The 20,548-nt window shown below is 34.8% G+C and overlaps 1 protein-coding gene across 2 annotated transcripts; it reads left to right on the top strand.

Annotated features, from left to right (window-relative positions):
• The first annotated feature begins 55 nt into the window (after positions 1–55).
• On the top strand, positions 56–18,805 carry DTWD1 (DTW domain containing 1). 2 transcript variants are annotated; one of them, XM_032481223.1, is made up of 5 exons: positions 56–236; positions 4,245–4,477; positions 8,556–8,699; positions 10,386–10,632; positions 18,481–18,805. In XM_032481223.1, the coding sequence occupies exons 2-5, from the start codon at positions 4,409–4,411 to the stop codon at positions 18,726–18,728; spliced, it is 708 nt and encodes a 235-aa protein (XP_032337114.1). In that variant the 5' UTR covers positions 56–236; positions 4,245–4,408; the 3' UTR covers positions 18,729–18,805. The 2 variants fall into 2 exon arrangements, with proteins under 2 accessions (XP_032337114.1, XP_032337113.1); XM_032481222.1 differs by having other exon boundaries at positions 91–236; positions 4,163–4,477.
• Positions 18,806–20,548: the final 1,743 nt, after the last annotated feature.

The raw sequence follows: 20,548 nt of genomic DNA, 5'->3' as shown, positions 1-20,548 counted from the left end.
GGCGGGACTTCCCGTCTCACCCCGCCCCGCGGTCGTTCCCGCCAGTTACCTTCGCCGCGGGGCCTGCGCCGCGCCCGGCCCTAGCAACGGCCTTAGCAACGGCCGGGCTCCTCCCTCCGGTGTCGCCCGGAAAGCGCTCCGCCGAGCCAGGGGCGCGATCACGGCCGGGCGCGCGCCTCGGGCTCGGGCGGAGCGGAAGACGCGTGGAGCTGTGCGAGGACCCGCGGGCTTTGCAGGTCTGAGTCCCACTCGGGTCCCTCGTTCCCGTCGCCGCGTCTCTTTGGGGACCAGCGGTTTGACCGGCGCCTCGCGGCCGCGGGAGTGGACGCTCCTTGGCCCTGCGTTAGCGGAGGTCTTGCCGGCTGTCGCTTGTGAGCGGGGCCCAGGTCCCTGCACAGGCGCCTGAATTTTTAGGCTCTTGCGGGCCCTTTGGGAAAAGGGCACTCAAATTTTTCCTCAAAAAAAAAAAAAAAAAAAAAAAATTTCCCCCTAACAGTTATTTTCGGTGCTTTCCGCCTCAAGAGAAGTTTGTCCTGGCAAAGTTAGTCTTCTAGGAACACTATTGTTTCTTTTTTTAGCATTTGGAGTGGTTTGGGGGCATTGGTTATCACAGAAGGGGAAACTTGGTATAGTATGCCATGCAGTGTATTTAAAATAGTAAGATTATGATTACATAATAAGCAGAGAGTCAGTTCCTTATGTTTGAATTATTTCTTGGGAATGTAGGACAGGTCAGAAAGTGTATTAACACTGCATACTGCCAATTCCGGGAAGTTGGATGATAAAATCGCCGCTTGACTCAAAACCACAACGTTTTAAGAATCATTTCCGTTGGAACTCCAGTGTATCATGAAAAACTAAGTCAAGACAGTCTTTCTACCACATAGTGGGTGGTGTGTGTGTTGGGGTTGCAGGAGGAGGGGGAGCTTTTAGTCCTGAATGAAAAAGACGATACCTTGGATTTTAGAAAATGGATGTTGGACATGTACGTATGTGATCAGGTTCTTAAAATACTCTAGAAAAAGAAAAAATTGCAGTGGGTTATATCTACAACTGAATTGGTCCAAAGTAGAGGATAGAGGAGTTTCATACGATGTTCCATTGAGAAGTGAGTCAACTTACTTGTAGCTAGGAGTCTTTTCTGTTATTTTGAAAAAATAAAACAAAACAAAAAACAAAAATCTGCCAGGCTACTACTTCTGCCAGGCTGCAGATGGCCCATAAAGGTTTGCTACTTCAGTAGCAGATGCATAGTGGATGCTTCTTTTTCAGAATGGTTTTGATTTAGTTAACAAGTATTGGTTGAGTTCCTCATGCTGCTGCGTAAGACACAGAGATAGGAGAGATCAGTAAAGAATTCTGCTCTTCAAGAACTGACTGCTAGGAGAGATACTTCACTAAAAGGTAACTCCAAATTAAAGTACGTTTTTCCATGTGAAAAACGTGGAACGGGTAATAAGTGCACAAAAGTAAACAGGTGTAACAGATTGCTGTAGGTCATCTAGAGTCCTGACTTTGGAACTAAAAATAGAGGATAATGTGCAAGGTAGAATTTGATGCAACTTGATAAGTAATTAATTTGGGGTGGAGGGAAGAGGGTAGAAGAAGTACAAAATTTGTTTTCAACCCAAGTTGCAGAGTGATGGATGCACTATCAAGGTAAAATATTTGTTAGTTCCTTAGGAATAAAGTCATTTTGTTTTTTCTTAGTAACCCCCACGACTCCACTTGTATTTCCCACACATATTTGATGTTAACAGGTGTGTTTTGCAAGTTTTGAAACATCATTTTGCAACAAATGATTTGTACACATTAGAGGCCAGCTGTTGGTTAGGTCAGGACAGATACCCTGGTCATATGGTTTTAGAGACCTTTGGAGGGAGCTACCATCACTTAGAACTGCAGTCCTCTTTTGTGTAGCCATCTCAGCCGTAGGTGAGAGTGTGTAAGTTAGGCAAGGGGAGAACTATAGACATTTCCCTTTCACTGTCTCAAAGTATCTGTGTTTGTATTTGTGGAGGAAGGACATTTTATATAAGGCTTTGCTAGTATTCATTTAGTTACATAGACAGAAGGTCAGGTGAAATAAAGGGGGATATTTCTGAGGCATCTCAGGAGGTGTGCACTTTAAGACTCTAGAAAAACTCACCGGTAGTTTCCCATTGAATGTCAGGCAACCACACTGACTTTTATGACATCCCTGGGAACTGCATCCTTCCCCACTATGCCTGGGCATTGGGGTGCAAACCCCTAAATAGCTACTGGAATACTCAGGGAAATGGAGTCAGGTTGAATCAGTCCAGTCCAGTTTCCTTTTAGGGTGAGTCCCATGATCTGAATAACTCAAGACTATTACAGCCTAAAAATCTTTGTAAGAACCTCAGGCAACACCAGAAAAAAAAAACCAAACCAAGATGATTTAGGTGACAATTGGCTTCCTAAGTACAGTGATGAGACCTCTATTGGCTTGTGAAAGTTGACCTTTTGTTGGCCAACAGAGGGTTTGTAGCTCTAGTTTCTGGAAGCTAATAGGATCTTTTGCCAGACTTTAAAGGCTGCTCCTATCCTTAGAATGAATTTTTGATCTTAGCCAGGTTTTCTTTACCTGGATTTGTAGTGAACTCTAGACATCTGCAAACCACCTGAAATTGTGTGCAAAACATTGCGTCTGCAGTGCGATTTCTAGAGATAAGTTCCAAGACTCATGCAATCAATCTTAAAAGCATCTGAGCCTCAAGAACAGGTGGCAGCTTAATATGCTGCACTTTCCTACTCATTGAGGGCATATTGACAAAGAAAAAAGCCATTTTTAGGTAGATGGTTTAGAGTGGAGGTCGGAAATAAATAATGTTTTCCATTTATGAGGCAAAAAGAAGAGATTGGACCATCATCCTCAAATATCACTTTCTCTGAGCAACCAAAATGTAAATCTTCCTAATCAGTACACATCAGAAATATTTATTGTGTTTGGGTAAATTTGGCAAATATATTTTACTTTTTCTTTTTTTTTTCTTTGCATCTATTTGGGTCTCAGGCTCCCTGGGATTTACAATCTATAAAAAGCTCCTGATGACTAATAAATTAGTATCACTAACTTCTTGTTAGTAAATTATGTTGTATATTATGTTCCACTGGACTCTTTGTTCACTTTCTGTTTGGGAGACCACAGAAAGTTTCCTGTTGCAGTCATAGTGTTTCCCCTGTCAGTGTTTATACTCAGAGTGCCTGGAGCCTCATAGTTAAACACCACAGTGCCATAAGACTTTAGAATAGGAGAATCATTTTACAGCTTTGGAATGCATATCAAATCAAAAGGGCCCCGCTCTCATTTCTCCCTCGAAACATATTGTGCTTACAGAGTATTTGAATAACAGTTTTGGCAGCCACCATCCTTATTTGAAGGCAATATTTAAGTGGGAAAGTTATTTTACTACTTTATCTCTAGAACTGAAGACTGAATAGTGTATAGTTTTGAAAAGCAGTATGAAATCTCAGAGTGGGTGAACATTGATGTTATCCTGTAAAATTTTAACATTTATAAGATTACACTTTAATCTTTATAAGCATATATTTCACCTTTTGGGATATTTTACAAATTATAATTGGTAATGGATGCCTCTCATTTTAATGAATGTTTCGTTGTATTTAATGTGTGTTTTAATTTAATTTGGCAAGGAATATATCTTTTAGAACATAACCAACTAAGTTTTACTGGTTTCGCTGGGACCTTGTGTTTTCATTAGCATTCAGGTTGAAATTTGATGTCATGTAATGTCAATTGAAAGTCAGAGCTTACAAGGTTGAATATACTTCTGGCTGTTACATTAAACCATTACATTCCTAGTATAAAACAAAATTAGTATTACTGGAACAAAAAGAGTCACTGAAAAATAGATTGTTGGTACCTAGACTTTATATTTGAAATAATTTTTCTAGGACAGGACCTCCCTATTTTTGTGGAAGGAATAACCTAAAAGGGTAACGTTTTGTTTGAGTTTATTGCTTTTTAATTTTGTACTTTAAAACATGCTAATTTAGTGGTTTAAAAAACTTACTAACATTTGTCAATACTAAAAATAGCATATAGTTGTGAATTAAATTGAGTAATTTTCTTTGTGGAAATGTTTCCTGTTTTTATTTTGCCCCCCACTTTTTTTTTCAGTGCACCTTTGTTGTGTCTTAGAAATAGACGTTAAACTGGTCTGAATGAAAAATGTCTCTCAATACACCTGTATTTCTCAAAGAAAGGGAAGAAGACAATTCAAAATTTGAAGAAATACAGCAGTCACAAACTACTTCCATAGCTGCAGAAGATCCTCTTCAAAACCTATGCTTAGCATCTCAAGAAGTTCTTCAAAAAGCTCAGCAAAATGGAAGATCAAGATGTCTCAAGTGTGGTGGTTCAAGAATGTTCTACTGCTACACATGTTATGTCCCAGTTGAAAATGTACCTATTGAACACATACCGTGTGTGAAGGTTGGTAAGAAATTTAACTTTTTGGAAGTAGGAAAATAGATTTTAAAAACTCATCTCATATATGCCTACTCTAACATAACTGATAAGCTTGATATATGACATCATTATGGAAGTGGGTTATATTAATAGACAGTTTAATCCTACAGACTGGTAAACCTGTTTGATTTTTCTTGTCTCTGGAAAAAGAAACATACTGACAAAACACGTGGGTCTGAGATGAATGCTATTGTTTCTAATGAAATCAGTTACTTTTTCAATTAATGATTATAATTCGTTTACAACATAGGAAAAAGTGTGGTATAAACATGGACACTACAAGAGGCAAATTTACAGATGACATGAAGGAGCTTCAGGAACTACCTCAGGGCCTTGGACTGCTCTTTGAGAAAACATATCCAGAAGGAACTAGGGTTGATTTTTGCTTAGGCAAAATCATGAGCTTAGCCCCGTCCTATACGTGGAGATGGAGCACATGTCAATGACCAAAACTAAACTAAACTAAAATTGAAAAGACTAAGTAAGACCTGCTCTTTGGGCTGTGTTATAATTGTAGTGTATTTTCACTTGTCTAACAGTGACCTGAGCTTTAGGAGTAAATCAAATAATGTAGGGAATTTGCTGCCTACTAGGACTTTAGAGACACTGAATTCTACACATGGACCCACTAGAACCTGCTAGTAAGAAAATAAGTTGTAACTGTACTTAAAGACATTTAAGGCGGTGATGTTGAGGTTCACTTATATTTCAAGTAAGAAAAATACTTTAACATTCCTATTTTGTTACTTGAATTTCAGTTTAGCCTGTATGTCATCTTGGCAAGTCCACGATCTCCCCAGAGGTCTAAGATCACTCTAATACGCTATTGGAAAGTTTACTGGCCAAGAATAAATAAGCATGGAACTTAATCAGCTTCATAGTTACCTCAGAAAAACAGAGCTTGAGGACAATTCTTTTTAAGCTTTCCATTCTTTTGCGAGAATGTTACATTTCAAAGCATAGTTTTGGGGATATACACAGAATCATTTCATCTGTTTATATCATAGCCACATAAAGAAAGTGTCCCTTTGAAGATTTATCTTAAGATATATATTGTTCAAAAAAGATTAAAGGTCAGAATAACAAAAGTTAATCATATATTGGCAGGGCTAATATTTCCATAGAAATTTAATAATAGAGGATTATTTTTGAAGTCAGTGACTTTATGTCCACTATTTAATCGAAATGACTCAAAACACTATACCAAGAGTTTGATCAGCTCTAAATGGCCTACTGGACAGTGCAAAGTTTTCTGAATTAATTGCCATATATAAATAAAATTCTATATGTTAATATATATTAATAGTAATAACTCTATAAAATGTTCTTTCTAATTTCTACTTTATTTTTATTTTTACAAATCCTTCAGCACTTGCTTTTAGATAGCCTTCTTGGGAAGGGTTCCCAAGTGATGAGTAAGTACCTTCCAAGCTATAAATTTTAGTTTAGGGAATAAATTCATAAATATCTTTTTAATGCAGAATATGATTTTTTAAATGTCATGAACAATTCATAAGCAAAGGTAAGTTACTTTTGTTTGTTTTGGGTACTGAGAGTGGAGTCTGAAAGGTACTCTTTTTGCTATTATTTTTTTTAATCATAAGGTAAAAGAAAACATCTTTATTGGAGTCTTAGAATTGAAAAGGCTCTCTTTGGGAAAGTTGGTCATCACATGGGAAAAGACTTAGGGTTTTCTGCATTTTGATAAATTTGGGCAGAAAATTTCATGGTGAATCTCAAATCTCTCATAGGAAACATAGGTGTTAGAGAACAGATTAATGTTCTTTAAACTTTTGAAAACAGAACATCTCTACTTGAACTAAGTCTGGTCAGCTCTACTGGTGTTACTCTGTACCCTGTCATTATTTAAGGTGTATCTTCCTTTGAAATACATGAACTAGAGCACTAACATATATCTCTATACCTCCATGATTTGATCCAAGTCTGGGCTTTTGTTTCATAGTATCAAAATTTTCAAGGCTCAGTTAGGGAGAACTAAAGACCTGGGCTGACTCCCAGGAATACTTGAGCACAAATTTTGCATAATTGTTTTATAGTTACAGATATTAGTCCATAATAGGTTAGTTTCATGATTTATAAAATACATTAATAGCACTCAGTCCTGGGTTCTTGATTTAAATGATATTCTTCAAAGATAGCCAGCTGATCAGAAACATTGATGGTCGCCTTTGGAATCTTCTGCTCTGCTCATCAGTCATATAAGAAAGTCAGTTTTATCAGTAATGGAATGCTTTGTCATGATCTGCTTTCTTTTTCTCCCTTCCTCTTTCCCACCTTCCCTGGGCTAAGATAATGCTGACCTGGTATTGAGAGACCCTGGGGAAAGGGAATGTAGTGTCACCTGGCCCTGAGCGTCAGGAGGAAAGTCTGATGTAAAGTTCAGCCTCAAGTAGACTGATGTAAAATCATTTGTGAACTGCCTACTGAAGTGTTAAATTTTCTGTAACTAGAAGTTGGTTTGATGATTTGAAGTAATTGACGTCAACTTAAAAATGATTATTGGACCTAAGTGGGAAGGTAGGAGACTTGGGGTTTGAGACACTAGACTGAAAACTATTTGGGTTACATATTTATTGCCCTTCTAGGCATATACTATGTTCCCACACAATCATCCTGAAAGATAAAATATGTACAATTGGGAGCAACTGATCCTTTAAAAAACAGGTCTGGAATTAATGATACACACAACATGGATGAATCTCAGAATAATTATTCTCAGATGCAAAGAGTACATATTGTATGACTTCATTTATACAAAATTCTGGAAAATGCAAACTAACCAATAATGATAGCGGATCAGTGGTTGCCTAAAGACTGTGGGTGGTCGTTGATGGGGAAAGGGGAAGGAGGGAGGCACCAGAAGACTTTTGAGGGTGACGGGTATGTTCATTGTCTTTATTGTGGTGATGAGTTCAAGGGTGTAATGTGTTAAAACTCATTAGATTGTACACTTTCAATATGTGTAGTTTATTATATCAATTTTATCTCTTTAATAAAGCTTTAAAAAAAAAAAAAAAGCAAACAAGAAAAGTAGTTTTGTACTCCAGGGTAAAACAGCTGTGTGCCCCACGGTAAATACCTAGAATCTTGCCTTTTAGTGTGGAATGGGACCTAGAAGTGCTTATCATAACAGATGAGTCGTTTGAACTCTAGAGTGAAGAAACCATCTCAGAGAGAGTTTCTTATATGCAATGGGGGAGATATGACTTGGCTTTTATTTTCATATTCATGACTGAGTGTGGGACTTATATGGAACACAGAAAACTAAACCAAATAAGTCAGCAAAATAATAGAAAAATTTATCTCAAGAAATTTGTCAGATAATATTATTTTGGATTGAAGCAGGACATAATTCATAATGAGTAAGTAATGAAACCTTAAGGAAAATAGGTAAAATGATTTTGAAGAGAGTTATTTTTTATATAAAGTGCACCTCCTGGAACTATTGTGTTACTGTTTTTCCAATTGATAACAAATTTCACTTGTGCTGTTAGTCATGTGGAGAATCATGATGGTAGCAATCAAAGATAATACTTTTGACCTCAAATGACTTTTAAGAAACAAAATTTTAACTTGAATTTTAGATATAAAACTTTTGCCCAAACTTGTATGTCCTTTTAATGTATTGCCAAATTAACAAACCTAAAGCTTGTAGAAATTATAAAAAATGTTCTTGGCATAGATGTTGAAATGCAAGGAATAGGACTCAATGTGTATGTAACTTTAATGAAAATGACATTGGACCTTTGCTTTAAGAGTTAAATAAGTTAAATGATGCTAAATGAGTTGAAAATAGATGTTTTATTACTGGACTAACAATATTGATTGAGGAGTAAATTTAGATTTGCTTTATGAGTCTTATCATTCTTAATATTCTGGTCTGGAAAGGTATGATTTTCAAACCATAAGTGTGTTTATAGGAACTTAGTGTGGCCTTGCTGTTTAAGCTTTAAAGACCATTTTTATTAACATAAGAATTAGAATTTTTATATTTGTTTTGTTTGTCTTTTTTTTATTTTAGCTTCCATTGGAGATTGACATCATTAAACATCCGAATGAAACAGATGGCAAAAGCACTGCTGTACATGCAAAACTCTTAGCACCTGAGTTTGTAAATATTTATACATATCCTTGTATTCCAGAATATGAAGAAAAGGACCATGAAGTAGGCAGTTTATTTTTTACAACTCTTCACATTGAATCTAAAAATGAATTTTAAATTCCATTGCCTACCTTACTTGAATATAATTTAATATTTTTCTTAATGACCTAGGGTTAACCTTATGTAGCACTTAAACAATACTCAATTTACTTCATCGGTGTCTTCAGAGATCAAATGATTCTAGATTGTCGGGATTTTTTTGAGTCTGTCTTTCCACTTTTTATGGATTGTCTGCATTCTTCTTCAGGTTTTTACTCTTTGCCAGTATTAGCAGGCCTGCTTTTACTTTTCTCCCTTCTTCATTCTTCTGCTTGTACCACACAGAGATAGTCTAATTTGATACCAACTGAGGAACCAGATGAGAAATGTTGGAATTTCTCCAAAAGAAGAAAAAAAAGACTAAGCTAGAAGGATATTTTTAGAAAATCTCCCTAAATTAAGAGTTTTAGCACATGGCTTTTGCAGTATTTCTTTTGGCTACTCAAAGGCCTTCTTTGCACATGTCTAGAGTCTTCACTGGTTTTCATAGAGTTGAAATTATCACATTAGTGAGATAGTACTGGTCTTGTGAAAAGTAATGTTGTGATAGAACTCAAAAAACTAGGTTTTGAGTACTTCTAAAAGAAGCATATGACCACTTTTAGGTCCTTTGGGGACCATTTGTAGGTGTGGTTAATATAGAAACAAAATGAAAAATTAATACATTCATTTGTTCAAGAAGGAACTTGATAAGTTTTTCTTTCATATCGATATGTTTATATTTTTTGCTTGAGTTTATTTAGAAAGTTGTGCTTGTAAATAATATCCGTATTTTGGGTCTAGGAATATATTTGTGTTTCCTTCTCCAGTCAACTAAATATCATTTATGTCAATTAAATACAACACAGTGCTAGGTAATATAAAAAGACATGAAATGCTTATAGTCTAAGAAAATTAAGAAGCCCTGGACTTTGCTAATTGGATATGGGGGAAATAAAGGCATGCATTGTGAATGTTTAAAAAACTAATAATTTTGAACTTTATAAATTCAGGATTTTTTGTTTATTTTTATAATGTTAATTTTTTTCATATTAAAAATGATGCATGCTCATTAAAGAAAACTTGGGAAATAGAGAAAAATATGGGGGATAAAATACCCATGATTCTATTAACATTTGTTCATTTAATAGATATTTACTGGATACCTGCTTTGTGGCAGGGGTTGTTTTCACAAGAGTTACATTATTTAAACCCACATCAGTGATGGCTATAAAGGCCTGTTACACCATTTCCTTACTAGCATTGGCTGTATCATCTGTTTTATCTCTGCTTATTATATAAGTGAAAATGGTATTTAATTATTGAGCACTTTTCAATGATTCTCTTAAAATGTATCTCATACTTTGCCTTTTATCTTATAAAATGTTATAGAGTTTAGTTTTTTTGATTCAAGGTACAATTAACTTGACTTTCATCAATAGGTGAATAACATATTGAAGTACAATAATATTTCTAGATAATATATTATGATTGTAAGTTAGTAGAGAAAAGCCAAAAACTACCATACATATTAAGGAAACTCATATAATGGAACCTAATACTTATTTCTCTGATATTCAACATATTTTTTTCCCTTAAAGTTTTAAGTCAGAATTTATTCATTTTGAAGATCATAATAACACACTACTAACTTAAGTTTGTTTGCTTTAGGTTGCTCTTGTTTTTCCTGGACCCAAGTCTGTCTCAGTAAAGGATATTTCTTTTCATCTACAAAAAAGGATTCAAAATGTTAGAGGCAAAAATGATGACCCTGACAAGCCGTCCATTAAACGCAAGAAAACTGAAGAACAGGGTTTGAATGACAGCAAGTGTGAAGACACAACACTGAAAAAAATTGTATTTATAGATAGCACCTGGAACCAAACAAACAAAATATTCACTGATGAGAGGCTTCAAGGTAAGAAAAAAGAGTTGTCTTTTTTTAAATTGCTCCTTCCCCAAACTTTCATTTCAAAAAACTTCAAATCTACAGGTATATTAGAAAAGTTGCATTGAATACCCATACATTTTGCCACATTTGCTCTGTTTTTCCTTCTCTATCGTGTGTGTGTATTCTTAGATATCATATATATTTTTGGTTGAACCATTTGAAATTAAGTTGCAGGCTTTACAACACATCACCCTTTAATACCTAAGTGTACGTCTTTAAAGGATAATTGCATAATCACAATACTATTATTACTCTAAGAAAATTAGCAAAAGTTCTGTAATATCTAATATATAGTCCATATTCACTTTTGCAAATTGACCCACAGGTATCTTTTATAGCTTATTTTTCTTCTGATGTAGCATGTAAACTCACATTGCATTTGGTTATTATGTCTCTTTAGTCTCTCTTAATGTGGCACAGTCCCCTGTTTTTGTTTTTCATGACTTAGACTTTTGTGAAGAGGACAGGTCAATTGTCTGAATGTTTCATGATTATATTCATTTAAAATATTTTTGCAGGGATACTTCAGATAAGGATAAATCCAGGGTTGTCCATGATGATTATAGTTTATATCTCTTGTTTTGGTGTAATTATTAATAGCATTCCCTTTTACTCTGAGAAGTGAAGCTATTTCACTGATAAATTATATGGTTACCCTATTCATAGCTGAAGTTGTACACATCAAATCAGGAGGATATAATATAAGTTGTTCCATTACTGCTGATAAATTTAATTCCTTGATTACAGTGGTGATTCTCAGATCTGGCCATTATAAAGGTTTATTTCCTTGATTGAAATACTAGTCATCTGCGGGGTGATGCTTTGAGACTGTGAACTATTGTCCAACTGCTTTTTACTGAGTGGTTTTAGTATGTATTGATGACTGTTGCCTAAAACAGTAACTGCATTAAGGATTGCAAAATGGTGAAATTTTAATGTTATTATTTATTCCAAATTTGTTAGCTGGTATTCTTCTATAAAGAAGAGCTTGTCTTTTTTCCTCTCTTCTTTTTTCTCCTCTCTCCCCTGCCCCTTTTTAAAATTACTGTTGTCTTATGGATTTCCTTTTAATTCAGTGTATTGTAATCTATCATGATTATGTTCTTTTTGATGCCCAAACTGTCTCAGATTTTGCCACTGGACACCCTTCACATCCTTTGTGGCATGGCCTCATTAGTCTTTCTGGTACAGCAGGGTTTATTTAGGTTTAGTTTTAGGTTTATTTCTAGCTTTTTGGTGGCTTTATTTGTGTACCATTAGAAAGCAAATTTGTATTAGGTAGTTTCCAAAACAGTTTCAAAATTGTCAAAAATGTACATTATCTAGAAAAGAAACTTTATGACAGTTTTTGGAGTCTTTTGTTAATTAGTCCCAAGCTACAGTGATTGACAATACCAGATTTAACTAGCTTAATTTATATTGCTGGCACCTTTGAGAACATCATACATGTTAGTAAGATTGCTTTATCGTTTTAATTGTGTGTGTGCTTGCGTGTAGGTGTGTGAGAAAGATAAGCAGAGAGAAAGAGACAGAGAAAAAAATTGTGTGTGTGTGTGAGAGAGAGACAGAAACAGAGAAAGACTGCAGAGCGTAAGGCGTGGAATCTTGTTGCTGATGTTGAGTAACAGAGATGGAACGCTAAAGCCCTGCTGTTTGGAGAGCTGCCTGCCACGTTGCACCCTGGACGGTTACAACAGCAAGTTACTCTGCAGTCTGAAGATTTTTCTGAGCTATTTTTCTTTATAATTACCTTATATGGTATAGAAAAGATCAAATGAAGAACGTAAGTGTTAACACTTTAAAAAACTATAAAAGGAATTATTGAGGTACAGTTCGAATCTGTTTTCAGTGTTCACGTTTGTGTTTAAAGCTTAAAATCACATTTGTACAAAAATTTCTGTTGTTCCTTCCCAGATCCCATAGAAAGTGTCGTATATTTCAATTCTGTGCTACATCAAACATTTTTGAAGAGATTTATTAACTCCTTCAAATTCATGAAATAAACAGATTTCTAGGCTCAGTCTTCTCTGCATGTCCTACGTCAACCTCTGCCCCTTCTGGCTCCTTTATGTACCACAGGAAGTTTTTGGGGGTCAACATATTTATAATCTCATATATGTGAAGTACCAATTTCCAGATAAGCCAAGTTACTTCCACAAGAAACAACCTTTGTTTGTTATAAATCGCTGCCATTAGGTTTTAAAACATTTTATCATTTTATGGGACTAAGCTGAACAAACCAACTCTAAACCTCAGTTTAAAACCTTAAATGTAGTGTTATTGGAATGTTTCTGTTATCTTATTGTGATTGCAGAAATTATGAATCCCCTTAACAATGTAAAAATATACTGTTTTGCTGAACTATACAGAGAAATGGCTGTGGATGTTTTACTACTGTCAGCATAAAACATTTGAAGGTTGAGTGCCTAATTTAATCATAAAAATTAAGCCTACAAGTGAAGAGGGACGACATTCTTGACTCACCATTGGAAAGCTTGAGGGGAATGTGTGGGGAAGGATGGTTTGTTTTTGTTGGGAAAAGAGTTCAAATTATTACAACTGGCGTTACATTGTAATTTCTTTTAAAAGTTAGTCAGTCCTTTCCCTTCATTCTGACTGTATTGACTATGTTCAAAGTGACACCTTTGGTCACATAATAATAAGCACTGCCTAAACTGTATTCTGTGTCGGTGAGTGCTGTGGCATACATAACACTGCCTCATTCAGTCCTCACGACAGTGTGAGGGTCACTCAATATTTTCATTCCCATTTGCCAGCTGAAGAAGTTCAGATAATAATTTTGGAAGGAAAAGTCATTTATAATTAGTGTGTTACAGCTAAAAATTTTTACTAACTTTATCTTAAAGTTATTGATTGCCAGAAATACTAGCAAGAGAATTTTTTTAATGTATATGTTGAACTTTCAAAAATAAGTATTAGTTTTTTATATAATCTCATGTCTGTATATTTTAGTATGTTTTAAAATATTCTTTATACTTCCAAGCAAATCTTTAAAACAGGATGGATTAGCGGTAGTAATCACTGAATCTTGATCTTTATATCGAACATTTTAGAACATAGTGCACATATTATAGAAACCAGTACCATTTTAATAGTTACTCTCTGTTTAGTTTTTGTATTGTTTTATTTTGCTTGTAGAAATTACATTGATGATGTCAAAATCTTATGTTAAGGTTTTAATTGTACTAATTAGAGCATTTTCAAATACTGCTTTTACTTATTGGTTATAATTAACATTAATACAAATAATTCAAAAGGGGTTGGTTTTGGTTGTTACAGCTTTTGTGTATCTTTGAATCAAAATAATTTAAATTAAAATTTTTCAGATATCTAGATAGAATACTTTAAAAGCAAAATGGCTTTTGTGATATATCCATTCATTGAATAATATTTGTTGAATACCTGTTTTTAGGCAGTGTCCTAGATTTGAGGGACATGAAAGAGAATAAGGTAATATCTTTACCCTGACTGTTAATAGTCGCTGCTAATTAGGGTTTTGTTCAACTGCATGAAACAGAAACTCAGCTAGAATCTTAAAACAAGTTTGGGTTTACTTTTTACATGTGAAAGACCAGAGGCAGGTAGTCCGGGTCTGGTACCGGGACTTCACAATGCTGTTAAGGACTCAGACTCCCCTTTTTTTTCTCTTCTCCATCCCTTTCATCTTCCTGTCTGTGAGAAGGCTGCTAGTTCCTGAGGTATCCCATTTTTTTAGGCAGGGCAGAGGGCAATGTGTGTGTGTGTGTGTGTATGTGTGTGTGTGTTTTCATAGAGTCTGGCTTTTTTATACAAAAAAAGAAAAACAAATTAAAAAAAACAGCTCTCCTGGAAGTTCCACCTAGGAGATTCCATTTTATTTTTCCTTCGGCCAGAACACGTTCATATGACCACCTGGAATAAGGAAAGCTGAAGAAATTGTTTTTAGCTGGACGCATACCACACTGAACAGGATTGAGATTTGTTAATAAAAGAGAAGGAGAAAGTGAATATTGAGAGGACAATGGACATTATCTGCCATGCAACCTTTTATAGAAAATTTTCTAAGTTTTGGGTGCAGCAAGCATCCTATTCTTATTGGGGTCCCTGGAAGGGTCACTGTCTATGTTGAAATGCTGATGGATAAAAAGATAAGGGAGAGGCATGTCAGGCAAAGGGAATGACATGCACAAGAATATAAAAATATCATTTTGCATTCAGGAGCCTGAAAAAGTTGAATATGGTGTAGAATGTGTGTTTACATGAGAATGGTAGAAGAGACTGAAGAAATTAAAATTACGAATGCCCTTGAATGACATGCTGGGAATTTGGTCTTTTTCCCATGGTTGCTGTGGCATCGTTAAAGAATTTAAAGCCTGATATAGACATGAATTTAATTGTATTTTAAGAGTAGTGGAAAGAAAGTACTGCGACCTGACTTTCAGCTCCAATTCTGACACTAAGTAGGGAAACATTTTTAAATAATTTTTAAACTAAATTATGAAACATATGAAAGAATATATATAGCATTGTTACAGCACTTAATGATATAATGAACTGTTAAGAACCCAAGCACCGGAATTACATCAGTAACTTCCATCTATCTGTGTTCTCCCCGTGCCATTCTTTTTATCCCCTCAACAGAGTTAACTTTTCTCCTGAATTATGTGTTTTCCATTCTTCTGCTCTTTTAGATTAAAGTTTTAGGTTAAAGATTTGCTTTCTTAGATTAAATTATTTAGTTTTGCTTTTTTTTTTTTTGAGCTGTATGTTGTTTTCTCAGGACTAGTGTTCTAAACGCACCATTTTATTTCCAACATTTATCCATGTTATATGATTGTAGCTGTAATCTATTCACTTTCACTGTTGTATAACATCTGTGAGTTTATTCAGTCTCCTATTGATGAAACAATTGAATTAGTTCTAGTTTTTGCTATTACACACAGTGCTACTATGAGTGTTCTTGCACATGTGCAGTCTTCCTCTAGAAAACATATCTAAAAGTGAAATTGCTTGGTTGTTACAAAAGAGGATGTTCAGTTTTACGAGACAATGCCAATTGTTTTCCACAGTGTGAGTATACAGACTTATACTCCCATCGTTACTGTGTAAGAGTTCCCATTGATTCATAATCCCCTCTACCATTGTACTGCCCAATGTTTGGTTTTTGCCAGTCTAGTGAGTATAAAGTGGTATCACTGTGGTCACAATTTGCCTGGATTGAGCATCATTGTGTTTGCTTATTTGGCCGTACACATGTCCTGTTCTGTGAAATACTTATGCCCATTTTTCTAGTGTTTTATTTTTCTTTTCTTATTGACTTGTAGGAATCTTTATATATTCTAGAATACAGATAATAATGTTTTGAAATCTTTTCTTGCAGTTTATGGCTCATCTTTTGTATTTCTTACTGGCAGTTTTTGAGGAACAGAAATTCTTAATGTAGAATTTGTCATGTTTACATTTTTGTGTCTTTACATTTCTCTCTACCCCAGAATATTTCTAATAATTTGTTCATAGATTTAAAAAAAACATTTTCTGTTTATGTCAGCTGTTTCTTTCTTTTCAGTTCTTGTGCATCTAATTAATTTATTGTTTTTGTATGACTGTCTGTGTTAAGACCTCCAGTGCAGTGACCTGTGGAAGTCATCCCTGTTGTGTTTCTATCTGATAATCAGTGTCTTTTAAATGGAAGGTGTAGTCTCTTTACATTTGCTATAAGTATTGATTTATTTAGATCTTTTCCTACCATTTTAATTTCATTTCTATTTGTCTTACTTTTTACTGTTTTTTTCTTTTCCTGGCTTTTCTTTGATTGATTAAGGGTTTTTTTAATTCCATTTTTCAATATGCCTATTTTGGTTCTTTTAGTCAATTGTACTATGCACATGTAACTTAAAAAAATTCAAAGTCAAATGGTATTTTTACTTCCGCTTTTGAACACTGTAAGGACTTAATACACAAGCTTGATTCATTCATCCTCCTGGTTCACCATTGTTATTGTTATTTTCTTCATTATTTTTTTGTTCTGTCCTTTATTTCAGCCCACAAATTAGATAGTATTATTGTTTTTGTTTTATTCAGGCAGCACTTGTTGGATTTGCATAGATATTAACCATTTTCTTTGCTCAGCATTCTTTTAACTCAGACTGTCTTTGCTGAAATGTATTCTTTAGAAATTCCTTTCATTGGATCTCGTTGGCTTATGTTCGTTGGTATATTTTTGTTTGTCTATTAATGTTTTTCACTCTTGTTCCTCATGTATATTTCTGCTAGGTAGACAATTTTAGATTGCCAGTTATTTTCTCGTGGCACTTTTAAGATTTTATTCCAGAGTTTTCAATATTCTGTTTTTATTAATGAAAAGTCTCCTGTTATTTTGATTACCATCCTTTTGAATATGATCTGCCTATTCTCAATGACTTCAAAAAAAAATCTTCTCTTTTCCTTGCCCTTTTACAGTTAGACTGTGTGATGGATCCAGGCAGCAATTTCTTTGTGTTTATCCTGCTTAAGATATATTATTTCATGTATTTGTGGCTTTGCATTTTTAAAAACAGTTTCTGAAAAAGTCCTAGGCATTATCTTTTTTGATACTATCTCTCTTCCATTCTCTTTGCTCTCTTATTAGATATATGTTTGATCCTCCATATCTCTTAATATATTTTTGTATTATTTATTTCTTGTCATCCTCTGCTACATTTCTTAGGTAGCTTTTAGAGTAAAGTGAGGCGTGATAATAGGAAGTTTTTAATGACTCAGAAGTTCCTAATCTGGGTCAGTGGGCCAATTTTGATACTACCCTCTCCCTTTTATTTTTCACTTTAAAATAAAATACACTTTTAAAAAAGTATAGCAAATTAAATATATGAGTCTGAGTACTGGTCTAAGGTGCTCAAAGCATTCTGGATTTGTATGTTAACATCTGTGTTATAAGAGACGAGAGTACTATTAGGTGATTTCATGAGTTATTTCCTCTCTAAATATACAGGAACAAAGTGTTGGCTGATTGTGTCATTGAGGCTGCAAAACACAGATGTGACAGCTAATGAAACAGCTCTAGGTACCCAAAAAATGATAATCTAGAAGTCAATTTTTAACAGTATTAAAGACCATTAACCTGCCTATCTGGTCTCAGTGAGTTTCAGAATGATGTTTTAAATGTCAGTTTATCAAGGAAATGAAACTCTTCTGAAAATTGGTGGATTTAATTCTGTCACAGTTTAAAATAAAAAAAGACACTTGTAGGTAGAAAATAGAAAGAGATGAACATCTTAAATGTTAACTACTTTTAACCCTTTGCTACAGGATCCAGGACTTATAGGTAACTGTCATGGGTAAGATGTCATTCTGTCTTTTTTCTTTTTTTAATTTTTTATTGAATGAAATATTCTTTAAATTCTATAGTGCTTTACAATTTTCAAAAGTTTCACACACAATTTCATATTATCCTATAATAACCCTTTTTTCCCCTACAGTTTGTTCTCTGTATCTGTGAGTCTGCTTTTTTGTTTTATTCACTAATTTGTTGCATATTTTTAGATTTTACATAATATATATCACATTTCCGTAATTCAGTCATCTATTGATAGGCACCTGGGCTGCTTCCTCAGTTTCCATTCATTCTGTCTTTTATATTGCTTCTGTATATACCTTAATGCATTTGAGGAAAAATATCCTATTTGGAATTGGGATTGAAGGAATTTATCTATACTCTTTTTTAAAAAAAAATCTTTAAACTAATTAAGAGAAATCTTCATTATTGTACCACACCCTATGGTTAAGAGGAAGTATTTATACTTCTCTTGTTTTTGGCAGGGTTGCTGCAAGTTGAATTGAAAACAAGAAAGACTTGCTTTTGGCGCCATCAAAAAGGAAAGCCAGATACCTTCCTTTCCACAATTGAAGCCATTTACTACTTTCTGGTAGACTATCATACTGATATATTAAAAGAAAAGTATAAAGGACAATATGATAATCTTTTATTTTTCTACTCTTTTATGCACCAGTTAATAAAGAATGCCAAATGCCCTGGACACAAAGAAACAAGAAAACTTACCCATTAGTTTTTAAGAAGTCACTTATGTCATTTTATTTTGCTAAAATCAATAAAATTATAATTGTGTTTTGTTTATTCCTAGGACATATTCATGTATAATGTCTGTAAGGTCACTTGGAAAAATAAGATTTCATTTATTTTACTTCATATTTTTTAAAAGGAGTTTATTTCTAAGGGAGTTTTCAGAGATGGTGTTAACCAAAAAATTGATTTCAAGTTGCTCAAGTCTGACATATCTCAGTTTTATTACTATATTTTAATATAGTAATGTTACATTTATATCTATATGACTAGATATAATTAGATATTTGTTTAGAGATCTTTATATCTTTCCACCTATACTCATAGAATCTCAGGTAATTTGCTTAAGCTTAATGGCAAACATAGGCGGAACTAGAATTGTAGCTCCAGTCCATAGGACTATTCCTTTAAGTCAGCACTGTCTGTAGTGGACATTTGTTGCTTTTTTCATGTGCCTGCCATCTTTTTGGTGGGGGGGAATTGCTAGCAATCATGTCCTACCATAGGGATGGACATGACCCAGTTTAGCAAGCAAAGTGCCTAGTGATGGATCCAAGGATGAGCATGTGTTCCAATATCCTGTTGATAAGTAATACGGATGCTGTAGGAGATAAGGTTTATTTTTCAAAAAGCAGTATGATGCAGTGGTTAAAAGCACAGACTCTAGAGCAAGACTACCTGAATGTAAATCTCAGCTTTCCTTTTCCACTTACCAGTCATATGTCAGTTTCTTCATTTCTGAAGAGATAGTAATACAGTAGCCATCTTACGGGATTATGATGAAGATTAACTGAGTTAATGTGTCTAAGGGGCTTTCAGCAGCACCTGGCATATGGTAAGTGCTATGAATGTGTTTATTCTTTTTATTGTTTTTTAAAATTGTAAACTAAGCATGATATAACCCTGGAGATGCTGGTGACATCTGTGCTGCAGGTAGCAAGAACTTGCCTTAGAATGAAGCCAGCAAAGGAAAGCAGAGTGGAGAGATAGACTGAGTCCTGAGGACATCATGTGATCATCTAATCTAGCTGCTCGTGAATGGAGTCCTACAGTGCTGACTAGCTTCTGTTTGCCTTCCGGATCCACCCTTCACTCTTTCCCATTCCGCTCTCTGTTCTGTGAGGTAGGTCCCCTTGCCCACTGACTTTTGGTTGGGTTCAGCAAATGGAAGCACCAGCAGGAGTTTGGAGGTTGAAAAGAAAATGAAGTTGTATTATTTATTTCCCTGACTCCTTTCCTGCCAGGTCACCATGGATAGGCTTTGTCCCTCTACTGAAGGCCGTCCTATCAGGCGTCCCTTTCCAAGCAGTTATTCCAGTTAATGTCAGGCCCCCTTTTCACTTATGGGTACTAATGACTCCCAGGTGTTACTAGCTCCAGGGTAGGTCATTACACTTTGCTGGTTTCCCTAAACTCTGCCTATACCTTTGTAAATAGTCAATTATATTCTTCTCAAATGTCCCCATTTGAAGTTGCTCTTTTTATGGGACCATGACTGATAAATTCACCCAAGTGGTTGCTGGAAATAACAATACATTTTCCAAAGTGTATTCAATGGGACACGTTTTTATAAGAAAATGAGTTACTGGTAAACTTTATTTATTGCACATTATATTTCCCTCTTAGAGATTCAAAAGGTACAGCATAAAAGTGCTGGAAAGTTCTGAAATAAACATTTTAAACTTTATTTAAGTTAGTATTTCTTAAACATATTTGAATAAGTAATGCCTACTAACGTACTGTGGACATTTGAAACGTGATTTAGAGCAGTCCCTGATTAACATATATGTGGCAGTTGAGGCCTAA

This window comes from Camelus ferus, chromosome 6 (genome assembly GCF_009834535.1).
Source record: "Camelus ferus isolate YT-003-E chromosome 6, BCGSAC_Cfer_1.0, whole genome shotgun sequence".
NCBI lineage: Eukaryota > Metazoa > Chordata > Mammalia > Artiodactyla > Camelidae > Camelus > Camelus ferus.
This window is presented reverse-complemented; position numbering and strand designations above follow the sequence as displayed.